Source organism: Onychomys torridus, chromosome 1, assembly GCF_903995425.1.
Source record: "Onychomys torridus chromosome 1, mOncTor1.1, whole genome shotgun sequence".
Classification (NCBI taxonomy): domain Eukaryota; kingdom Metazoa; phylum Chordata; class Mammalia; order Rodentia; family Cricetidae; genus Onychomys; species Onychomys torridus.
Window position 1 is genome coordinate 56,965,863 of NC_050443.1, and position 24,572 is coordinate 56,990,434.

Consider the following 24,572-nt stretch of genomic DNA (forward strand, 5'->3'; position numbering starts at 1 on the left):
CTAGTCCCATTCTTTAATCTGCAAAGTTCATGATTTCATTTTTCTTTATAGCTGAATAGTGTTCTATATTGTGTATGTACCACATTTTCATTATCCATTCATCCGTTGTAGGATATTTAGGTTGTTTTCATTTTCTAGCTATTCTGAGTAGAAAAGCAAGAACATGACTAAGCAAGGATCTATAGAGTAGAATGTTTTGTCTTTTAGGTGGGCATGTGTAGTGGGTAGGCATTTCAGCTTTGATCTGGAAGTTTCAACCCCCATTGGGGTTTCAGTAACTGTCAAGCCTACAAGGCGGGGCTAAGAGAGGACCCTCAAGACCTGAGATCCAGATGGGCCGGCTCTCTTGGTTCTTGGACCCTGGACACTGGAGGTAGACCAAGCAGAGTTCTCCAGAGAATACCGCCAGACTGTGCCACACCTTTCCCAGACCCTGTTATCTATTCCTTCACTTGTAAATTACCCCACAAAATAAACCTCCCTCTTAATAATTTCACCAATAGGCATATACTAAGGAGTGGTAAAGCTAGGAAATATCGTAGATTTATTTAATTCTTTGAGAATTCTCCTCACTGATTTCCATAGTGGCTGCATCTGTTCATAACTCCACCAACAGTGAACAAAGATGCCTGTGCCCCCACAACCCTTCCAGCATTTGTTATAGATTGTTTCGCTGAATTTTGCCATTCTGACTTGAGTAAGATGTAATCTCAAAGTTGTCTTAATTTGAATTTTCCTAATTGCTAGTAATATGGAAAATTTTCTGAAATACTTCTTTTTAAAAACATTTTATTAAGAATTTATTTCTTAGCTAATTTTTTTTTTTTGAGAACTTTCTGTTCAGATCTCAGGCCCATGTTTTTCAGTTGTTCAATGTTTTATTCTCGGTGTTTTGAGTTTTTTTTAGTATATTCTGGATATTAATCCTTTATCAGATATATATCTGGCAAACACTATCTCCTAATCTGTGGACTTCCTCACCACCCATTTGATTGTTTCTCCAGCTGGGTAGTAGCTTTTTTTTTCTTCAGCTTTTATGAAATTCCACTTCTCAATTGTTGGTCTTAATTTTGGGGTAAACGAGGTCCTACTCAGAAAGTGCTTTACCTATATCGTGTAGGATACTGCCTATTATTTCTTTTAGAACTGTCAGTGTTTCAAGCTTCCCATTTACATCTTTGGTCCATTTGGAGTTAGTTTTTGTGTATAGTGGTAGGTATGGGTCCCATCCTAGTCTTCTGTATATGGACATCCAGATTTCCCGGAACTATCTGCTGAAGATGCTTTCTTTGTTCTAGCTTAAGTTTTTGAATTCTTTGTCAAATATTAAGTGGCTGAAGTTATGTGTATTCACGTTTGGGTCTTTGATTTTGTTCCATTTGTCTGCCTGTCTGTTTTTGTGGCACTACTGTACTATTTTTGTTATTATAGTCCTATCATATATCTTAAGATCTGAAATGAAAATTCTTCCAGTATTGTTCTTTTTGTTTAGAATTGTTTTGGCTAACCTGGGCCTTTGGTGGTTCCTTATGATTTTTAGGACTGTATATTTCTGTGAAGAGTAATGGAAATTTTGATTGGAATTACATTGAATCATTAAAAAGCTTTAGGAAAAATGGTCATTTTCACAATATTAATTCTACCAATCCATAGCACGGGATGTATTTCCATTTTCTTGTTCCTTTCTCTTTTTTTTTTTCACAGGTTTGGTGTTTTCACTGTAGAAGTCTTGCAGCCATTGTGTTTATTTTTGGTGTTGTTGTTTGTTTTCTCAGTGGTACTTTGTGTATTAATAATTATTGCTTCATATTTCTTTCCAAAGTCTCTCTACCGTGATTATTCCTCCTTCAGCCTCAAATATTGCTTCCTCCATTTTCTTTAGGTTTTGTTGGTTGGATAGAAAGTATTTTTAGGCATTTATATCTTGATTTTTCTTTCTCCTTCAATTATGACAGATAATTTTGCTGGTTACATTAGGCTAGCCTGGGTGTCATGGTCTTTTAGAGAATGCATTGTTCCAGACTTGTTTGGCTTCCAAAGTTTTCAACTGAGAAATTAGCTGTTATTCTGAAAGGTTTTCCTTATATGTAATTTGAGATTTTACTTTCACAGCTTTCAATATGATTTCTTTATTACCTATACTTAGTGTGGTGATTTTTTCCCCTGTTCTTCATTTTTTCCTATGATTTTGTTGAAGATTTAGCCTGTGCCATTGACTTGGAATTTTTTTTCATTATCTATGCTCATAATTTGAAGGTTTTTTTTCATAGTGTCCCACACTTCTTATATGTACCTTTCCTGTGTTTCATTAACATTTTTCATATTCCTTGCTTATTTGGTCTAGATTCTATACTTTACCTTTGAGTCCTGATATTCCATCTCCTGCTGGATTCACTCTACTTTTCAGGGTTTCCTTTGAAGTTTCTAGTTGAGTTATTGGTGATTTTCCCAATTTTATCTTCACTTAAGCTTGAATCATCCTCAATATTTTAATCTTCTTACTGAATTTCATTCTCAAGTCCTGGATTGTCTTTATCATTTCCATTAGCCATATGTTTGTACTTTCTTGGGCATCACTCAAATATTTATTCTCCTTAATTTCACTGAGCTGTTTCTTTTTTGTTGTCTTTAAACTCCTTAAATTCATTAATCATGGTTATAATTATTCCTTTAAATTCTTTTCATTCTGTACTTCATCAAGGTAATTCTCACTGACAAATATTTTATAGGACTAGTAGTTTTTGGAGAGAAGATACTAGCTGGAACTTTCATATTTGTAGTGCATTGAAGAAGAATGCCACCATAGGCTCATATATTTGAATGCTTAGTCTGCATGAAGTGGAACTGTTTGGGAAGGATTAGAAGAGATGGACTTTCTGAAATGGGTGTGGCCTTGTTGGAGGAGGTTTGTTGCTAGGGCTGTGCTTTGACATTTAAAAAACCCACAGCAGGCCCAGTCTCTCTCTCTCTCTCTCTCTCTCTCTCTCTCTCTCTCTCTCTCTCTCTTTACTTTTTAAAATTATTATATATTAAATACAAATCAGCCATGGGTTCCCCTGTCCTCCCCCTCCTGCCCCTGCCCCCATCTTCCCCCCAGCCCCTCCCCTCCATTCCCATCTCCTCCAGGGACAAGACTCCCCTGGGGATTCACTTAAACCTGGTGGATTCAGTACAGGCAGTTCCAGTCCCCTCCTTCCAGGCTGAGCAAAGTGTCCCTGTGTAAGCCCAAGGTTCCAAACAGCCAGCTCATGCACTAAGGACAGGTCCAGGTCCCACTCCCAAACAGTTCAAGCTATTCAATTGTCTCACTTATCCAGAGGGCCTGATCCAGTTGGGGGCTCCACAGCTTCTGGTTCTTAAATCATGTGTTTCTACTAGTTTGGCTATTTGTCCCTGTGCTTTTTCCAATCTTGGTCTCAACAATTCACACTCTTACAGTCCCTCCTCTTTCTCGACAACTGGAGTCCTGGAGCTCCACCTGAGAGGCCTGGCCAAGGATCTCTGCATCCACTTCCATCTGTTATTGGATGAGAGTTCTAGCATGACAGTTAGGGTGTTTGGCCATCTGATCACCAGACTAGGTCAGATCAGGCTTTCTCTTGACCACTGCCAGTAGTCTACAGTGGATGTATCATTGTGGATTTCTGGGGACCTCTCTAGCATTTTGCTTCTTCCTGTTCTCATGTGGTCTTCATTTATTGTGGTATGTTATTACTTGTTCTCCCTTTCTGTTCTTGATCCCGCTGGGATCTCCTGCTCCCCTAAGCTCTCTTTCCCTCAATCCTTGCCCTTCATTACTCCCACTGTTGTCCAGGTTGTTCATGTAGATCTCATCCATTTCTCTGTCATTGGGTGATCCCTGTGTCTTTCTTAGGGTCCTGTTTTTTAGGTAGCCTCCCTCGAGTTATGTAGCAGTCTAGTCATCTTTGTTTTACATCTAGTATCCTACTATGAGTGAGTACATACCATGTTTGCCTTTCTGAGTCTGGATTACCTCACTCAGGATGACTTTTTCTAAATCCATCCATTTGCTTGCAAACCTCATGATGTCATTGCTTTTCTCTGCTGAGTACTCCATTGTGTATATGTACCATATAATTTTTGACAAAGAAGCCAAAAATGTACAATGGAAAAAAGAAAGCATCTTCAACAAATGGTGCTGGCATAACTGGATGCCAACATGTAGAGGGCTGTAAATAGATCCATATCTGTCACCATGCACAAAACTTAAATCCAAGTGGATCAAAGACCTCAACATAAATCCAGTTACTCTGAACCTTGTAGAAGAGAAAGTAGGAAGTAGTCTTGAAAACATTGGCACCAGAGACCACTTTCTAAATATAACACCAGTAGCACAGACACTAAGAAAAACAATCAATCAATGGAACCTGTTGAAGCTGAGAAGCTTTTGTAGAGCAAAGGATAAGATCAACAAGACAAAGTGGCAGCCTACAGAATGGGAAAATGTCTTCACCAATCCCACATGTGACACAGGGCTGATATCCAGAATATATAAAGAACTCAAGAAATTAGACATCAAAATGCCCAACAGTCCAATTAAGAAATGGGCTATAGAACTAAACAGATAATTCTCAACAGAGGAAGTTCAAATGGCAGAAAGACATTTAAGGAATTGCTCATCATCCCTAATTATCCGGGAAATGCAAATCAAAATGACTCTGAGATACCACCTTACACCTGTCAGAATGGCTAAGATCAAAAGCACAGAAGACAGCTTATGCTGGAGAGGATATGAAGCAAGGGGAACTCTCCTCCACTGCAGGTGGGAATGCAAGCTTGTACAGCCACTTTGGAAATCAATATGGTGCTTCCTTAGAAAATTGGGAACCCATTTCCCCCAAGACCGAGCTATACCATTCTTGGGCATATACCCAAGGAATGCTCAATCAAACCAAAGGGCATTTGCTCAGCTATGTTCATATCAGCATTGTTTGTAATAGCCAGAACCTGGAAACAACCCAGATCCCCTTCAACTGTAGAATGGATAAAGAAAATAATAAGAACTTTTAAGATTCATGCTACAAATAAAAAGATATAGATCCAAATAAACATTTGTACATGAATGTTGGTAATAAATATTACACATGGTCCCAAACTGGAAACTCTTTATGTATGTACAGTACTGAATGGAACAGATACAGTATGTTACTACAATAAAAACTAATCCAGCTTTGAAAATATCCAACTGTTAACATAAGCAACAGAAGTGAACTTTGAAAATATCCAACTAAATGAAAGAAGTCGGAAAGAAAAATACTATGATTCATTTATATACAATTTCTGAAAGAAATAAAACTGTGTTGAAAAGTTGTCTCAGAAATTGCTCAAAGCAGTGCTTGGACAAATGAGAAGGAAGAAAATGTTGATGCTATGAGCTCTAAAACTGAATTGTGGCAATTATTATAAACTATACATATTTTCTAAAAAGTTTTAGGCTATTATACATATCTTCATGAAGTTGATGCATATTTTCAAAACTAAGCACTTATTCATTATGTACTAGCTAAGCAGAATGCTAGATATTTGTGTAACACTGATGTGTTGGGCATGAGTTCCTTCTTTTAATAAATTACAGGCAGGCACGCAGATGATCAAAAATTTAAAATAAAGAGTAAGTATAAGAATAGAAGTATTAATTGTGGGTTAACACAGCAAGAAAGAACTGACTGATTCTCCTTGGCTGAAGGACTGATTAGAAGATCCTGGCTGATATCTGTAGACAATTTTTTTTTTTTTTTGAGTTATAAATCTATGATCAGTGTTAGGAACTTAAATGAAGGAAAATATCTCATGAGAAAACTTTTAGTTCAACTGTGACTTTAAGGAAACTTGTAAGCAGTAGAAGGCACAAATTCTGCAATCATTGAAAGTTGAGTCTTAAAGAATCTGCATTTCCAGGAGTGAATGATAGAGCACTGTGTTAAGATGAACTGAAGTCAGGCCTTATGCACATTTGCTAAGCAAGCATTCATTTTTAGTGACACTTTCAGTCATTAACCCTCTTCATACATTTCCAATTCTAAGGAGTAATGGAGACAAGAATGTTTCATACTCCTCCCACAGTGCCAAGCTTGTAATACTCTACATGCATTAATATATTAATACACTTTATATTTTGAGCTATACTTTAAGCTACCCTAGTTTGCCTCATTAGATAATATTTTATTTTTAATTTTATTTTTTTCATTTTTCTTTATTAAGAATTTTTCTACTCACTCCACATGCTATCCACACACCCTTTCTCCCTCCTCCCACCTTCTAGCTCTCTTTCTCAGGCTACCCCGCATCCCCAAATCCCCCAAATCGAAGTCTCCCATGGGGAGTCAGCAGAGCCCAGCACACTGAGCCTAGGCAAGTCCAAGCTACTTCCCACTGCACCAGCTTTGGTGCAGTGGATAATGTTTTAAAAACGTTTGTTGAGTGAATAAGTATTTATTCTCACATCCAGTTTCACATACAAGGTAAAATAAATACAGAAATAAATTGCATTGTAACAGATTGAGTAGTTAATAAGAACTCAGATTTGGAATAGAATGTTTAAATCTCTGGCCACTGAGATCCTGTATTTAAAGGGTATGCTGGGTAGGAGAGAAAAAGAACAGTGAGTCAGAGGACTCTGCAGCTTAGAATTCAAGAGATGCTTAAAGCAAGAATAAATTTTTATTTGGAGCATGAAAAGCAATGGATTGCCTTAGTTAAAGAAGGGACATATATCATGTAAAGAGAGGCTTTAAATATTTATTAATCCTGGAAGCCTGGAGTTGGGCAATGTTATTTCCCTCTTTCAAATTTCATTAGCAACAAACTATGTTCTGAACAGTGCATTGGTAAACATAAACACATAGTTCTAAGTGATGTAGAAATGTATTATATAGAAATGATAGGATAAAAAGGTAGACTATTGAATCTACTCTAAAAAAGAGAGAGAGAGAGAAATGATAGGATAAAAGAGTAGATTATTGAATCATTCTGAAAAGAAAAATGAGAGAATATGGATATGATAAGATAAAAGGGTAGAATATTGAATCTCCGCTGAAATGAAAAAAAGAGAATATAAATTTAAGATAAGAAAGGTAGATTGTTGAATCTACTTTTTTGTCATTCATAATTCTTTCTCACTTTTTTTTTTGAGCTGAGGATCGAACCCAGGGCCTTGTGTTTGCTAGGCAAGTGCTCTACCACTGAGCTAAATCCCCAACCCCTGAATCTACTTTTTAAAAGCAACTACTAGTTTTAAATATTTTACATTGGATTGGGTTTTTGTATATTGTATAGAAATTTTGTATGTTGATACAAAGTTGAAATTAATTTTGTTAAAACATACTGTCATATAGTACATATAGTTCTACTCTTGTTCAAGTATTGTACCTATACAGCTCATTTAACAATGTAATGTAATTTTCTAGTCCTTGAAAGTTATTATTACTAACTAATTAGGCTATAAAGAAATGAAAGTTGGTAGTTAGTTATTACACTCAAGCTTGGAAGTCATGTTAGATATGTTTCAAAGGTCAAACAGATATATTTTAGATAGACAAGTCATCTTCATATACTTCAGAGATCAGTAGAATGTGGCATTTAAGATGTTTTAATAACACAGATTCTTATTTTTTAAATGACTATGAGACATGTTTGCTCCTGGCAGCACTAATCTACTTCATAGGAAATTATTGGCATCAAAGAAACTCCATATGGGATTTACTTTCTTTGTGACAAAAATTAACCACTGGGCAAGAAAATGCCCTTGCATTGACAGCTGACAGTATACTGTCCAAATGGGACAAGCAGGACACAAAAGAAAGGACTGCCAAACTTTGCCAAGACAACATAGGAAGGCCCTTTAGAACATCCTGCTTCATAGATAAGTCTGTCAGATATTCTAGGCCTGTAGGTCAAAGATGCCCCAATGTTACAGAGGAACCTTGGGTGACTTTCCAGGCAGTCAGCTGTTTTTGTCATTTCTCACATTTTTGGAAGTTGCTTGCCTGCACGTTCTGTGTACTTAGATAATTTTATTTCCTTCTCAGATCTCTGATGGAGTTGAAGATTAGATAGTTATAGTTTTCCTCATTAACAAATTCAAAAAAGAAACTCACTAAAATGGGTAAAGTGTATAAGTTTGAAAGACATCAAAGATAGATCTTGGTTGGTAATACAAGTTAGGATAGAAAGTGAATTAGGTACACTTTGGACTCACCAAAATAGGATAAATAACGGAGTAATTTCTCTGAATTTGTCAAATGTTTATTGACAGGACATTGTTAATGTAATTCTTGACTGTACATATTGTATATACTTATTGTATATATATATATATATTCTTATATTAGTTATAACCTTCTTTTATTATTTTAGACAAAAAAAGGGGAAATGTGGTTATACATTGTATACCCTAATAAAATTTGCCTGAAGATCAGAGAACAGAACAAGCCACTAGATTAAACATAGAAACCAGGCAGTGGGTAGCACACACCTTTAATCCCAGAATTTGTGATTTCATGCCTTTGCTCCCAGTGTTTAGGAGGCACACACACCTTTAATCCTAGCACTAAGAAGGAAGTAATATGGCTGGGTGGAGAAAAGTATATAAGGTGTGAGGAGACAGGAACTCGAGGCTTTTCAGGCTCAAGAGTCCTAGAGGTAAGGCGTGGCTATGGCTTTTTCCTTTGTCTCTCTGATATTTCAGCATTTACCTCAATAATTAGATTTTGTGTAACATCTAAGTGTCCTATTACTACATTCATAGCCCAAAGGGAAGAATTCATTTGGATTTTGCAAATTTGATCACAGGGTTCCTCTCTAGAAATGAGCTTTGACACACATCTTATCTGTAGAAGTCTGAACACACCTTTGAGGGTTCCCTTCTTTGTATTTTGAAACTGAGGTTGGTTTGGAAAGAGTAATCAGAAATCAAATGAAGTAAATTATGGCTTGGGTTTCTAAAATGTGCCTTAAAACAAAAATGATTGAGTTCAAATCAACATGTCTCCCTCAGCTAAGGTTTCATCTGGCTCTACTCTTTCTGGCCACATGTGATTCTGTCTATGGAAAGATTCTGGGCTAGTTTTTATAATGCTTTCAGGTCTGGGTTGATCTAATATGGGATGGCTAGCTCTCTCCATTAGTAGAGGATGTGCCTAAGACTCAAGGAGGCAGAGAAGCTCATGTAGGTCATAAATCAACTACCTACCAAACTGGACTTTTCTTTGCACTTGTCTATCTGGCTCTGCCCTACCTGCTTTTCACCCTTGGGCTCTGATACCTCAAATTTCATGTTCAGGTGGGTTCTGACATTAAAATCCTCAGTCTATGTTCTTAAAGCTACTATTGGAAAATAAGAAGATACAGAGAAGGAAGTTTTCAAAAAAGTAGGTTTCTAATGCTAAAACATAACATTTTAATATGTGGGTTGCCTATACACGTCTTATATGTGGGGCCATATTACGTCTTATTCAAATCTCCTTATACCTCTGTGGAATAATAATGCTCCACTTGAGATTTTGAGATCATCTATTTCCTCTTCATATTAGCAATATAAACAACTTCCAGTTTAGAATAGCCATCATTGCCTTTTCTCCCAGACACAGATGTATTTATGCAAGATAAAAAGGAAAATGAAGAAGCTGAAAGAAAATTTTCTATAAATGTCACAGTTTTGAGTCAATTTTTTAATGAATGGATAAGCTACAGCTGTGGAAATGTATAAATCCTCCATACCCAGGCTTCAGTGGAGGGATCACAGCTCATTAAGGTCCCCAAGAAACATGAAGTTCATTTGAATGTTTGGTCATCTCTACAGATGTAGATTAGCTAACAAAACTGGCCTTCCTTAGTGTCAGATCCTGGAACCTCAGATTCAGGAAACTTGGAGATTGCTACACAGAATGAATACAAAAAATGCTGTGGCTAAAATACCATTTTCAAACTGTTGAATATAAATTACCAAAAGAAACCAGGAGATAGACTCTATCTTACTTTTGTCTAAGAATACGCGCACACACACACACACACACACACACACACACACACACACACACCTGACCTTTTCAGAAATCTTTCAAACAAAAAGATAGAGTAATAAAATATTTAATGTGTTCATCCTCAAACCCACTAGACTAGAAATTTTTTTTTTCTGGGGCTGGGGACCGAACCCAGGGAGGGCTTTGTGCTTGCTGGGCAAGTGCTCTACCACTGAGCTAAATCCCCAACCGCTTAGACTAAAATTCTTTACCTTGCAAAATTATGCTTTAAAAGGGAAGGCAAAATAATGGCATTCTTCTATAAACAGACATTGAAGAAATTTGTCCTTTTCCAAAGTGTTACAAAGAACTTTAGAGAGAGATAAAATATTATAAGCCATAAACTGGGTCTATATAAAGACAGAAAGAGGACTGAAGAGGGAATAAACAGATGACAGGAAAATGAAATCTTTTAATTCTTCATTAATTTAGCATATGGGAATTATTAAAAAATAATAGCAGCAATGTGTTTGATAATCTGAGTTCACACACATGCTTACATACAAGAGAAAAGAATGGCAGGGATGACACAAAGGAGGAAAAAGAAGGAATATGTTTAGAAACATTGCTACCACTTTTGAAATGCCAATCTACTATTTGCTAGTGTGTTTGTATCAGTTGTAAGTGGATATTGCACACTCAAAGACAGCCATAAAACCAAGTGAAAAATATCTGCTATTCTAAGAAAGGGGAAGAAATGAACGATATAAAATGTTTGCTTTAACTTGCTGGCACTAATGAAAATAAAGCAGTAGCTAGTAATATTAATTTCAGGCAAAGGAAACTTCAAAGGAAGGAAGTTTATCATGGATAAAATAAAGAATGGCAATAGAGTAATGTTAAATGAATACATTTTTTAAAGGTATTGATATTTAATTTATTTCATTATGATTCCACTATCCTATGTAGTGCTGGTTTTAAGTATCTTTTTCTTTCTTTATTTTATTTATTATATTTGTGTTTTAATTTTACACATCAGCCATGGACTAGATGTAAAACAAAGATGAGTAGACTGCTACACAACTCCAGGGAGGCTACCTAGAAAACGGGACCCTAGGAAAGACACAGGGATCACCCAATGACAGAGAAATGGATGAGATCTACATGAACAACCTGGACGACAGTGGGAGTAATGAAAGGCAAGGTTTGAGGGAAAGAAAGCTTAGGGGAGCAGGAGATCCCAGCTGGATCAAGAACAGAAAGGGAGAACAAGGAATAACAGACCATGATAAATGAAGACCACATGAGAACAGGAATAGGCAGAGTGCTGGAGAGGTCCCCAGAAATCCAGAATGATACATCCTCTGTAGAATACATTTTCTTAGAACAAGTAACAGTTAATAGCATGTATGTGCTTAATCACATTAAATGCAAGAGGGGAATGAAACAAAGTGCATGAGATTTGCAAAGAGAAGATGCATCTGCCGTTATAGCTGCAGGTTGCACAACTTCTCTATCAGTAGACAGATAAAGCAGGAAAAAAATAAGTACCCTCAATCAACAGTGGTAATTGCTTTTTATAGAGAATTTATCCCAAACCACAAAATAGACAAAGTTTTTAAGCACACAAGAACCAGTCACTCATACAGACCACTTTGCATGCTATAAAACATATTTTAGCTCATTCGGTAGGAAGAAATGCATCCCGGGCATTATAAACTTAGCCAACTACAAATGTCTTGGGATCCTTGGAACCTAGAGGAGAACCTACTCCTGCCACTTTCCAATCTAGTATAAATCTCTAAGTCCTTTCTAAATACTTGTCTTTATACTCACAGATGAATGTGGCTCTCATTTCTCATCAAAGAAGCTTCCTTTTGCAGCAGAGTTCATTATAGAAAACAACAGCTATTCAAAATGCAGACATACACTGACTGAGGGAATACATTTACAACACAGCCACCACACTGAAGCTCGTGGATCATCAGGGAAGAGGAGATGGAAATACTGTAAGAGTCATAGCCTCAGCACAACAGCTGTGCGATAATATCTTTTAAAAAAGGAAGAAAGAAAAAATAGCATGTGGAGGGGGCTGGAAGGGAAAGGAGGTAGATCTGAGAGGAGTTGGGGTAGAGGGTGAATGTGACCAAGATACATTGCATGAAGGGCTCTGGGGATGACTTCGTGGTTAAGAACATTGGCTGCTCTTGTGGAGGATCTGAGTTGGGTTCCCAGCACCCACATTATAGTTTATAACTCTCTGTAACTTAGGTCACAGAGGACCCTCCTTTCTGGTCCCAAGGACACTGGATGTATGTGGTACATAGACATACATGTGACAAAACATCCATCCATACAAAATAATAAAATAAAAATGTAAAAAAGATACATTATATGACTCAACAAATTAATATAAATGTTGTTTTTAAAAAGGATCAAAGTCACAATATGTTCTCCTAGACACAATAAAATTAATATATTCATCAATAGGAAGATAACATAAAAATTCCAAACACAGGGGAGAATAACAATAGTCTTCTAAATAACAGATGCAAAGGAGGAAAAATTTCCAGAGATATTAGAAAATATTTGAACTAGATAAAACTGAAACTTCTAAAAGTCTGTAGCATGGTAAATCTATACCTATATGAAGGTATATTGCAATATATATATATATATATATACAGAAAGTCCTAAAATCAACCATCTTAGGAAATTGAAAGTAAAAGGGAAATTAAATGCAAATAAAGCATAAAGTAGGGAACTCATTTAAATCAGGGAAGATAAATCATATTATATACATTTAGTACATAGAACTTTAATTTGTATAAAAACTGAGAACATAAATTAGAAAAACAGAGAACAGGAAATCAAAAGAGGAAGTCAATGAAACTGAAAGATCAATCTTGGAAAAGTCCACAAAAGTGTTGAGTTTTTAATCAAGGCTAAGTAGAATGCAAGCCAGAGGACAAATTGCTGACATCAGAGATGAAAGATGGCACATTGTTAGGAGTTCTGTGCACATTAAATGAAGAAGAAAGGAATACTGTGAAAATGTTTTTATTCATAAATTTGATCATCCAGATGAAATGAACCAATTCCTTGAAAAACACAAACTAACAAAGTTCACTGAATCTGAATGGATCATCTGAACAGGGCTACATTTGAAAGATTTTTATGTGATAATAAAAAATTCATAATCTACTTAAACCACAAGAATCAGACCCAGATGGGTTCATTAGTGAATTTTGCAAAACAGTTCATGGAGAACTTGTACCAGTTTCTCTAATCACTTTCTGAAAATCAAAACTGGGAGAATGCTTCCCAATTAATTCTATGAGGTCATGCAGAGGTATAAGAAAAGAAAAATAGATCAATATCTCTCATAAACAAAAATTCAAATTCTGGAAGAAAATGTTAGAAAATCAAATATAATAGTACATATAATTACACACCATAACAATTTATATTTTCATAAGGGTCCATAGCTAGATCACAATTACAAAATTAATTTGTATAAATCATCATATTAAAAGACTTAAGAAGGAAAATCACATGAACATCTAATAGATTCAGATAAAGTATTTTCCAAAACCCAATATCCTTTCCTCCATACCAATAGAGTCCCTGTTCTCAACTTGACAGAGAATATTTTAAAAAATCTGTATAGCTGACATGCATCTTTAATGTTCAGAAACAGAAAGTTTCCTCACTATTCAAAGTAAGAAGCCCAGCAAGAATGTTCTTTCTCACTGCTTCACTTCAGCATCATGCTGAAAATTTTAGCAATACAAGAGGAAAAGGAATGCAAATAAAAGCTTGCTGATCTAATAAGTGTTGATAGGAATATGGAAACATAAAAGGGTAATGTATAAAATTCTGTTGCTTTCCTATAAGTTAGCATTCAGCAAATGGATTTGAGATTTAAAAACCCATTTACTAAGCCAGGCAGTGGTGTATACAACTTTAGTTCCAGCACTCCAGAGGCAGAGTCATAGGGATCTATAAGTTTGAGTCCATCCTGGTCTACAGAGCAAGTTCCAGGACAGCCAGGGCTACATAGGGAAACCCTGTCTCAAAACAATAATAATAATCTCAGGAAGCTGGTATAGGAGACGTGCTATGAGCTTGAGGCCAGTGTGGTCTACATCTTGAGTTCCAGAGCAGCCTGGTATACAGAGTAAGATTCTTTCTCAATGAATGTACACACACACACACACACACACACACACACACACACACACCCTAATACCACTTATATTATTACTGTATATAATGAAATACTTGGATACCAATCTAACAAAACAGCATTTATAAGTTCTATACAAAGAGAACTGTGGTGATATTTTATTTGGGCACCCCAATAAAGCTTTTCTGAGGATCAAAGGAAGAAGCCAGCCACTATATTAAGCTTAGAGATCAGGCAGTGGTAGCACACGTCTTTAGTCCTAGCATTTGTGAAGCAAATTTATTCAGATCTCTTTAAGTTCAAGGCCACAATGGGAACAGAGATAGGTTTGGTGGCACACACCTTTAATTCCCAGTACTAGTTAACCATATGTATGTAATCATAGGTATTGAGGTCTGTACAGATGGGCAGGAAGTGAAAGAGCTGGGAGGATAGAGGAAAGTGATGTACCTGGGTGGAGAGGAAGCAAGAGGGCAGAGACAGAAAGGCATATAGACATGGGTATATAGGAAATAGCTCTCTCTGGGGGCTGAGGAGTTGGTAAAGTGAGGTTGGCTGTAGCTTGCCCTATTTCTCTGATCTCTCAGTTTTCACCCCAATATCTGGATCTGGGTTTTTTACTAATAAGACATTTTAGCAATTTGTCTTATAGAGAATTACAAAATGTGGTGAACAAAATAAAGGAAAGCCTAGAGACTAGGGAAGTATTCACATTTGTGGATAGAAAACTCAGTATTGCCAAGATTTCAGTTTTCCACATCTTATACTAGATTTAATGCACTTTTCAATCAAGATTTTTTGTAGGTATCAAAATGTAGATGCAGATGGCCCAGAGTATTTGAGAAAATACAAAGGAGTAAAACACAGTTGGAATTCTGGCATTGCCTCACATTAAGACTTACCACAAAGTCACAGAATACATGACAGGATGCTAATAATGACAGATTAAATGGGTAGGTCATGATGGGCAGGAATTTATAGTATCAAGAACCAGACCCACATAAGCACAGTTACTCACACTTGACAGAAGAATAAGACAATATGGCAAAGACAGCATTTTCAATAAACAAATCAAGACAAAATGGAGATCTCAATGCAAAAGAAAAAGAATCTAAACATAGCTGTATACCATTCACAGAATTAACTCAAAATGGATTAATAACTGGTATTAGTTAGTGTTCTGTTTCTGTGAAGAGACACAGTGGTCAAGGAAACTCTTAGAAGAAAGCACTTAATTGAGGACTTGTTTTAAGTTTCAGAGGATTAATCCTATGACCATTAGAGAGGGGAGTATGACAGCAGGCAGGCACGGTACTAAAGCAGTAGCTGAGAACTTTACATCCTGGTCCATGTGCAGCAGGCAGAGGTGTGGGGAGGGAGAGATTGAGACCGTTACAGGCTTTTGAAACATCCCAATTCACCTCCAGGGACATAGGCTACACCTACTCAAAAACAAACAAACAAACAAACAAACAAACAAACAACAACAACAACATACCTCCCATTCTTTCTAATTCTAATTCTAATAATTCCACTTCTTGGTGACTAAGCATGAAAATATATGAGCTTACAGGGCTGTTCTCAATCTCATTACAGTGATTGAGGTGCAAAATGAAAAAGTATAAAAGTTTCTAGAGGATAACAGCAGGGGAATATGTAGATGATGATGACCATGGACTTGGCAGTCAACCAATCAACCTTGAGTTTGTGCCCCTTTTTGCCACCATGGCTTTTAAGATATAACATCAGCAGCATGATCCTTATAAGAAAGAATAAATAAGCTGGGATTCAAAAAGTTTATCTTTGGCTCTGAGATACTATTAAGAGGATGAAAATGGAAATTATTGCAAAATACATATGATAAAGTAATACTATGGACAGTTATCCAGAACAGAACTTATGTAAGGTCTCAGAAGGTATTCGTAAGAAAAGCTCTTCTCAATTGAAAAGTGAGAAAACACAAAGTCCAGATTAAAACATAGAGACATGAAGATATTCACCAAAGACGATATACAGGTGGCAAAAGTCACACAAAGCAGTGATCTCTGTTACATATCTCAGGGGACTGAGGATAAAAGATATAATATCATTGCCACCTGCCAAAGTGACCAAAACCTGGAATACTGACACAAAATTTTCAGAAGGACTTAGAGTCACAGAGATGCTTGTTCATTATTGGTGGAAATCTCAAATGGTACAACCACTTTGGAATAGAACTGTTGGCATCTTAGATATATTATTGCTATTGAGTCCATTACTACCTGCTTGCTGTTTACCTAAAGAAACTGAAAATTTAGATGCCCACAGAAAACCCTGTACATGGGTATTTATGGCAACATTATTTATAATATCTAAATTTGGATAATCAGAAGATGAATAATGAAATATTATTGAGCAATAAGGTGAAATAAACTGCCACAAATGGGAAGACATGAAGTTACCTTAAATGAATATTTGTAAGTCTTGGAAGTCAATCTCTGAAGTAGTGTGGTTCCAACCATTACCATACTAGATAGGACCAAACTTTGAAGACAGTAAAAGATTAGTTGTTTCCCAGTCTTTTAGGCAAAAAGGAAGGTAGTTGGTGGAGCAGAAAAATGTTATGGCAGTGAAACTCTACAGTGATACTGTAATGCTGGATAACTGTCAGTGAACCTACTTTCTAAGCCTTTTCAATGTACATTTTCAGTACTTGATCCTAATACCAACTCTGCCTATTGTAAATGTTTCAGTTTGAGTTCATCAATCAAAACAAATGGACCATTTTGGTGGCAGATGTTTTGAGAGGGTGTGGAGATCTATGGGATGTTTCTGCATCATCCTCTTGGTTTTGCCATAAAACTAAACATGTCCTTTAAAATATGAAGTCATTTTAATGATACAAATGTACTTAAATAAATAGCTTCACAATAAAATGAGTTATTATATAATAAGAGTGAACTTCCTATAACAAAGTAAAACATTAATAATTAAAATGATTTCAAAGTATTCTCCATCACTTTATTTGTAGTAATAATATATCCATGCATATTTAATCAGTCCTCTAAGTGTCTCTATTATAAGATTCTATTTATTTCAGCAATAAACATTAAGTGTTGTCCATGAGAAGCATTTCTCAGTGTGTAGGGAGTTTCTTGTAAAACATATACCTGCCATCATGGAACTTACATGCTCAAGAGGAAATATAAACTGAACAACTCATACACATGATAATTTTAATTTTTAATTGTTGTTGTGATGAACACTTTGAAGAAACAAATGAAGTGAGAACTCACCTGGAAAGAATAGTGAGTATGATTATAAAAGAACCAATCAGAGGTCAATTGCAGAAACACAAATAAGAAAGATATTAGCATTTAATAGTTTTCTTTTCAAAATAATCTCTAGGCCTGGAGGCTGTGTGGTAACTCTGAGATCATAATAAGTCACACAAATAGTTATGGTAACATACTTTTTAAAATACATACTTTATATTGATAATTATGTAACTAAGTTATATTAAATATGAGGGCAAAAAATACCAGAGAGAGAAAGATTTGCTGAAAGTTCTAGAAATGACAAAAACTGCATTTCTACCAGATTTACATTTTCTTCCTTCCAATTTGACTAAAAGCCTGAACTTTCACTGCTTGTTATGTATTGTATACAATTTCATATCATATACTATTTGTGACATTCTGTCAATACTGAAGTGAAAGGTACTTTTAATGGTGCTAGAGTCCGTAGCTGTCTATGTTTAGTGTTTCTGTTGAGTCAATGACTGTGTGTCCTATCGACTCTGAGTCATCATCTCTGTGGGAGTAGATCTGGTGGTTAGGAGCCTCTCTTGATCAATTGGAGTGGCAAGAGATTATACATACATTCTAAATGGAAATTAAAAGGTCATAAATAAAATACTTTTAGTTCTAGAAAAGGTGTGGGATACATGAACCCTGAGAGAATGGAGTTTTAGGAGTCTCATAATTGATACAGCTTCAGATTTATGGCACAGAGGATACAATGACAGAGTTCATTTGGGCAATTACACACTCACAGGAAATGAGTGGCCTTAGACGTGCTTCGAGTGAGGACCATAATTGCCTCTCAGCGATTAAGCCCATGGGCCACTGTGGAACTGGATGGAGTCACTAGAAGTTGCAGGTCTCTATGACATGTGTAGTTCTCAACTGGCACAACTTAGCAAAGTGTGAAACTGGGTGCACAGTGACACAGAAAAGGGGAGCTCTAGTTCACAGTGCTGGAGTAGACCAGGTTGGCCTTTAGATCACATTCTGACCATTACATAGCTGTGGTTCTTAAGTTCTTTATGTCTTTATTTTCCAAGCCTCACAGTTTGCATAGGCAAAATGGTAAAAAAAAAAATGTTGATATCCATTTATTAGTGATTCAGAGCAACATAACTGTGTATTTGATATATAGTGATGTTTAGTAATAAATGTTGAGAATCCATTTTTAAATAATGAATATTCCCAATTACCCATATTGTCTCACAATTTGTTTATTTTTATTTTTATTTTTATTTTTAAATTACAGATGCTTCCTAAAATCCTGGACAAGCTAGCACCAGCATTCACCATGAGCAGCTGCAGCTTTCTGGTGGAAAAATCACGAGCCTCCACTGCCCGGGTAGTGGTATGGAGAGAGATAGGAGTTTCTAGAAGCTACACCATGGAGAGCAGCTATTGTGGCTGTAACCAGGGCCCCTACCAGGTATGTGAGGCTACAGGGCCCCTGCTATCTGCTCAGCAGCAGGACATAGAAATGGGGACCAATAACAGACCTGTCTTTCTCCCTTGCAAAGAGTATAAAACTCCCAGCTGTGTCTGGGCTCACTCCTTTGCTGTGAAGGACTACTTCAATGAGAATCTTTACCTGCAGCAGCATCTCTGCTGGTCCCAGAAATAATCTGTGCTTGTCTTGCAATGCAGTGCTTCCATCAAGTACCTTCACTAGCAAGCAGCAGGGTGCCTCTCTCTGATCTGAACTACCAAACATGGCTATTAGATGCACAGAAATCAGTTATCACTTTCAATAACCTAACTGGTCCCATATACATCATAGAGGGTATGAGTATATAGGTATGCTCAAAACATTTCTGTGTTATGTGTTTTATGTGCCAGTGTACATCAGCAGTCACCAGAGTGTGTGTAGACTGTGAGTTCAACAGAAGGAGTGTTTTTTTTTTTTTTTTTTTTTTTTTTTTTTAATGCATGTGCTAGTGTTGAGGGAAAGCACTCCTGTGTAAATCATGTCCTTTCCACAGCTATATTAACTGCCTGAGCAGCTGCATAGCTGCTACAGCACACTGCTCTGGCTGCTCTTCCCACTCTCCCACAGAGAAGCATAAATAAGAGACACAGTGACACTGCCAGGGTAATAGAACTCCTTTAAATTTCTTAGGCAAGTTGACAGACTGCTCCTTGATGACTTCTATTCAACCCCAAGACAACTTGGACCTCATGAGCACTAAAGCTCATTGGGTGTTGGCTTTGAGACACGCCTAGAAGAGCCAGGAAACACTTGGCATCTATCATGATTTTGTAGAAATCTGTTAGCTATCACAGCGAGTTTAGGGACTAGCGGGTTATGAGATCTGTCTGTCTTCCCACCTGGCCAAAGAGATTTTTGACACAGGGCTATTGAACCATTCCTTTTGTCTCACTAATTCTGTCTGTTAATTATTCTACACAATTGCTTCAAAGAATTACTTTGTTACTGGATTAATGTTATTAGACTAAATGAATCCAATTTGCTCATGTTAATACAGATGCAAAGTAGAAAGATTTGGGATCTTTGCATAGGCAACAAAAGACCTCACTCTCCCATTTATCAAAAGGGCTGGAAGCTCATTACCTCTCATGCCTAGATGCTTGCCCAATCAAATGAAGATATTAATGAGGATTCCTCTCCTTACAACACACAAGTTCTGTAAGTGTGTGGATAGTTGGAGAATATTTCATCAGGAATCTCTTCATTCTGTTGGCACTCAAAAACCTATGGTATAAGAAAAATAAGCCGGGAATACTGTGAACCTGTGGCCTTTTGAATATAAGATTTTACTTGTTTGCTGTATGTTTTTTTGTGGAAAGGGGCCAGTCATTCAAAGACATCCCATGCAACTTTTTGCAGATTTATTTGATTGTTGACTTTCATTGACTTAGTTTCTCCAAGAACTAATTCAGCCTAATATCTAGTCACATAAATATCAGTGCTACTCACAATGAATCAACTGGACACACAAAGGCCTTTCTGGATGTTTGAAAACAGAATGGCTCACAGGTCAGATCCCTTATAGACCTCCATTTTCCATGTAACATATATAATGGCTGTTAGAAATGACAAAGATAAAAGATACTCAGCCAATGGGATGGCTTTCAAGCATTGACCCAGCATTGTTGCTGTGAAATTTTCCACATTGCCTTTGTATGAAGTCTCTGAAAGGAAGGATGGAGAGAAAACTGGCTATGGAAAGCCCTAACTGGGCCAGATCTGGTTTTGCTTTCACAGTCCCAGGCTTTATATGAAACACCTCTATGAATGGATTGGTTTTCTCCTTCCCATTGTTTTCCTGTCCTTATAAACACTGTGGAGTCACTGAGCAGAATTACAGACAGTGAGCAGGGCTGGGTGAGTAATTTTACATATGGGAGGGCCTACCTCATGGGATGGAAGCCAGCCCAGAGTTGGGTGTTTGAGTGATTTTTGTTTGAGACATATCATAATGTCTATGAGGTATAAAGCAGTATAGAAATTTCTACTCTGAATGTATTGCAAATAATTTTTTTTTTTTACATTGGGAAGCTGAGTCCCAGTTGGGTCTTGAGGTTATTATTCTAAGTTCATCTTTCCATTTTTGTTTAGCGTTACCATTTATCCAAAAGATTGAGGATACTTAAATACACCCATGAGGGGCATTCCTTCCTTCCTTCATAAGAGTATAAATATTTTTGCAGTTTCTCTGGTTAACGTGGCTTTAAAGCAGTTCCAATCATTTCTCTCCCTGCACACTAAGTACCTGATTTGTTAGTAGTGAAGTGAAATAGCATTTCTTATAGTGACATTTATGCTGGAGCTACATTAAAGAACATTAGCCATTACATTCAGATAATTATTATTAATATGATATTTTTCTCTTCTATTTCCCAGTCTATAGTTGGACAATTCTAAAGAAATCTCCTACTTCTATCTCTTTGAGATATAGTCTCTGCTCTACTTGTTTAGTTAGATCCATAATTTGTGTTTAAGCCGGAAGTTCCACCTACTGAGAGAATTACTTTACCTTTGGGGGACTGGCCTAAAGCTTTCAAGTTTTCTGAGGGAGAAAGGCAAAATGGAATGGTACAACCATTGGGAGTTCATGTTTTTAGAGGCATCTAGTTCATATGGACCATCTGTGTGCTTTTTATTGAATGCTTGTGACCTGGAGTCACATAAAGGCATATATCTGGGTTTCATGGGTTGCTGATGGCTATGGAGATTGACATGAGTACTCCCACTCAAGTAGGCCATTGACTTGCTTCTTGGCAACATTGTGGATGTATGAAAAGATAGCATGGCTTTACTTAGAGCAAGAATAGAAGATGAGTGACACAGCTAAGGTCAAAGAGTAACTAACTGTTCTTTAAACTCCTTCCCATGCATTAGCTGTTCTGTGTTGTATATCCTCTATGCATGTGGTTCTCCAGCACTGACTGAAGTACTTCTCCACAACCCTGAATTACTCAAGTCATAGTAATGGCCCTTAATCTATCTATCTGATAGCCTTTGCTTGGGAAGTATGAACAAAGTCTATTTATCCATGTCTGGCACCAACAACAAACTAAGAAGATAATTCTGCTCATTTAGGGTTGTTAAACCAAGAGTTTGTTACTTGCTTACTTGCAGTAGCATGGGTGAGATGTTACTTAGAGGAACTTATATGGACTTGTACCACTGAAAATTCCTACCCAGCATGGGTAACACCCTCACAGGAGCTGCATAGAAGGAGTCTCCTTTTAATAGACCTTTCACCCACCGTCTACTACCTCCCAAGACCCCAGACAACTAAGGCAGAATTACATTCAAAAGGAAAGAGTAGGCTGTAATCACAGAAGAGGGTCTGAAGACCTTCCTCCCATTTCTACAAAGTACTGCCAGTGGCATGATCTTGGGAGGGTCTTGTGCAGTTCATCACAGCTGGTCTAATTAAGATAGTCATAGGCCAAAGGTCAGAAATTCACAACATAATCCAAGTATCTTTTTTTCTAAGTAAAATCCAATTGTTTACAATTATGCTAAGAACTTTTAATATCTCTTGATTTTTTTAAATACTCAATACTTAGTCTAGTATTGAATCATTATTAAAAATATCTGAGTAAATAAATAAATGAAAAAAATGGGTCAAAATTTCTAAATTGTGCTTAAATTATTATCCTGTGTGTCCAAGTAACTAATAAAACTAAACTCACTGTTGTCCAAATGTCATCATCTCCATTGTAAAAATGGGGATTTTCAGAGCTATTGCAGGATATGCAAATGGAAAGTGTGTGGGTGGGAGAGGGAAAGGCCAAGAAACCAGAGCTGAGATCTCTCAGACCTGTCACTATGTACATGATTTGAGAGCACCTAATGGATTCTTTCCCAGAAAGGCAATCTGGTCCAGGTGTAGAATCTCTCATGGACATATTCTCATAACAGATGGTGATTAGACAGATGGACTTTCATTTGTATACAAGGTAGATACCACAGTCCATACTCTAGGTCCCAGTTTAGGCTCAGTTACTCATTTCCTCTACATTCTTATAGCATAGTATAGTATATATAGATAGTGTCTACCATCATATATTACCTGTATCTGAAGGAAGCTGCCAGCTGTTTTCCCCTAAACCCTGGCTTTTTAGGGTAGGTACATTCAGTGTCAGGTAGAGGTTGGAGACAAGGGCCTTGTCTCTTTGCCTCTGTTAGGACAAATATAAAAGGCCTCTTGAGCTCTCAAGCTCTCTGTTGGATCATCTGTGGCCTCTACTACATTTTCAATGAGAGCTGACTCATCTCTTGGCCATCTCTGCTTTTCTGTAGTTCACCAATGTTGCAGAGAGCACTCCTTAAATACTTCTATGGGAGTCTCTGAGTCTCCAAAGATCTTTCCTAAGGCAAACAACTTGTAACAGTGTTTTTAAAAGACATAGATTAGGAAATATAAATGTTAGAACTAAACATTCAAATATTGAAGATGGTTTGACAATGGTGAATTTCAGAAGGAAAGTAGATTATCTACAAATACCATCTAAGGCTCCCAGGATCCCTCATTCATATTCCACTGGCTTTTGAGGTTTTGGACATGAAGTCTTCTATTGGCCCAGGACTCTACTTGAGTAGTGGATTTTTTTATATTGCTATATAGTGGGGGCTAGGCAGCCAAGTGCTATGATTTTTGTCTTTCTAGCATCTGGGATATGGAAGAAGGAGGATAACAGTTCATTGGCCATTCTGGGCTACATGGTGAGCACAAGTCCTGTGTGGGTTACATAGAGAGATTTTATCTAAAGGGCTAAGGGCTAGGGATGCAGCTCAATGAAAGAGTACTTGTTCAAGGTCTTGGGTTCAATCACCAGCATTTGAAAAGAAATGGAAGTTGGGCATATTACTGTAGTTGTGTGTGGCTGCTGTAAAAAATGACTGTAGATGGTGGACAGTGCTCTTGCAGGGTTTTGGAGGCCAGAAGTTTGAAATCATGGTCTTAGCAGGACTACCTTCTCTCTGGGAGCTCAATCAGAAGTGCTATCCCTTGCTTTTCACTTGGCTGGTGGTATTGCCAGGAATCTTCTAGACCCATAACTTCAGCCTATTGCTTTGTTATCACATAGCTTTCTTTACTTGTGCCTCTCTCCATCTCTACTTGTCTGATAAGGACTCCAGGAGTATACAACTGAGGTTATACCTTGCTCTACAGAGTATTACTTCCTCCTAACTTATTCCATCTGCAGCAACACTGTTTCCAAACAGGATTATATTCTGAAGTTCTGGGAAAGAGTACATTATGGAAAGATGCTATTGAACTTCGTTCTCTGGTTTGTACAATGTACTACAGAACATGTACACCCAAGAATGAAGATTTATATGTAATCTTCATTTATTAATAATAATGTTATCAATTATTATTATTATTTGTATAGTTGTATATTGCACCTAATAAACAGCATAATGCATGTGTTGATGTCCTAGGACAACTTTGTGGAGTCTTTTCTCTCCTTCCACTCTTAAATGGGTTCCTAAAATTGAATTCATATGGTGATGTTTGTATGGCAAATGCCTTTAAATTTGATCCTAAGAAGATACTTTCATCCCTGTCTCTTATTGCAATGTTGTGAATCCCTGGACATGTTATAACAGCTCTTATTTTCTCTCTGCTCCATGATGAGGAA

General features: G+C 36.9%; 1 protein-coding gene across 1 annotated transcript in view; it reads left to right on the forward strand.

Annotated features, from left to right (window-relative positions):
* Agbl1 (ATP/GTP binding protein like 1) overlaps positions 1–24,572 on the forward strand; it is a 791,956-nt gene that overhangs the window by 444,533 nt on the left and 322,851 nt on the right. Inside the window, exon 21 of the mRNA XM_036170190.1 lies at positions 18,703–18,879. Coding sequence (XP_036026083.1) covers positions 18,703–18,879 — 177 coding nt within the window. The remainder of the gene's footprint in view (positions 1–18,702; positions 18,880–24,572) is intronic.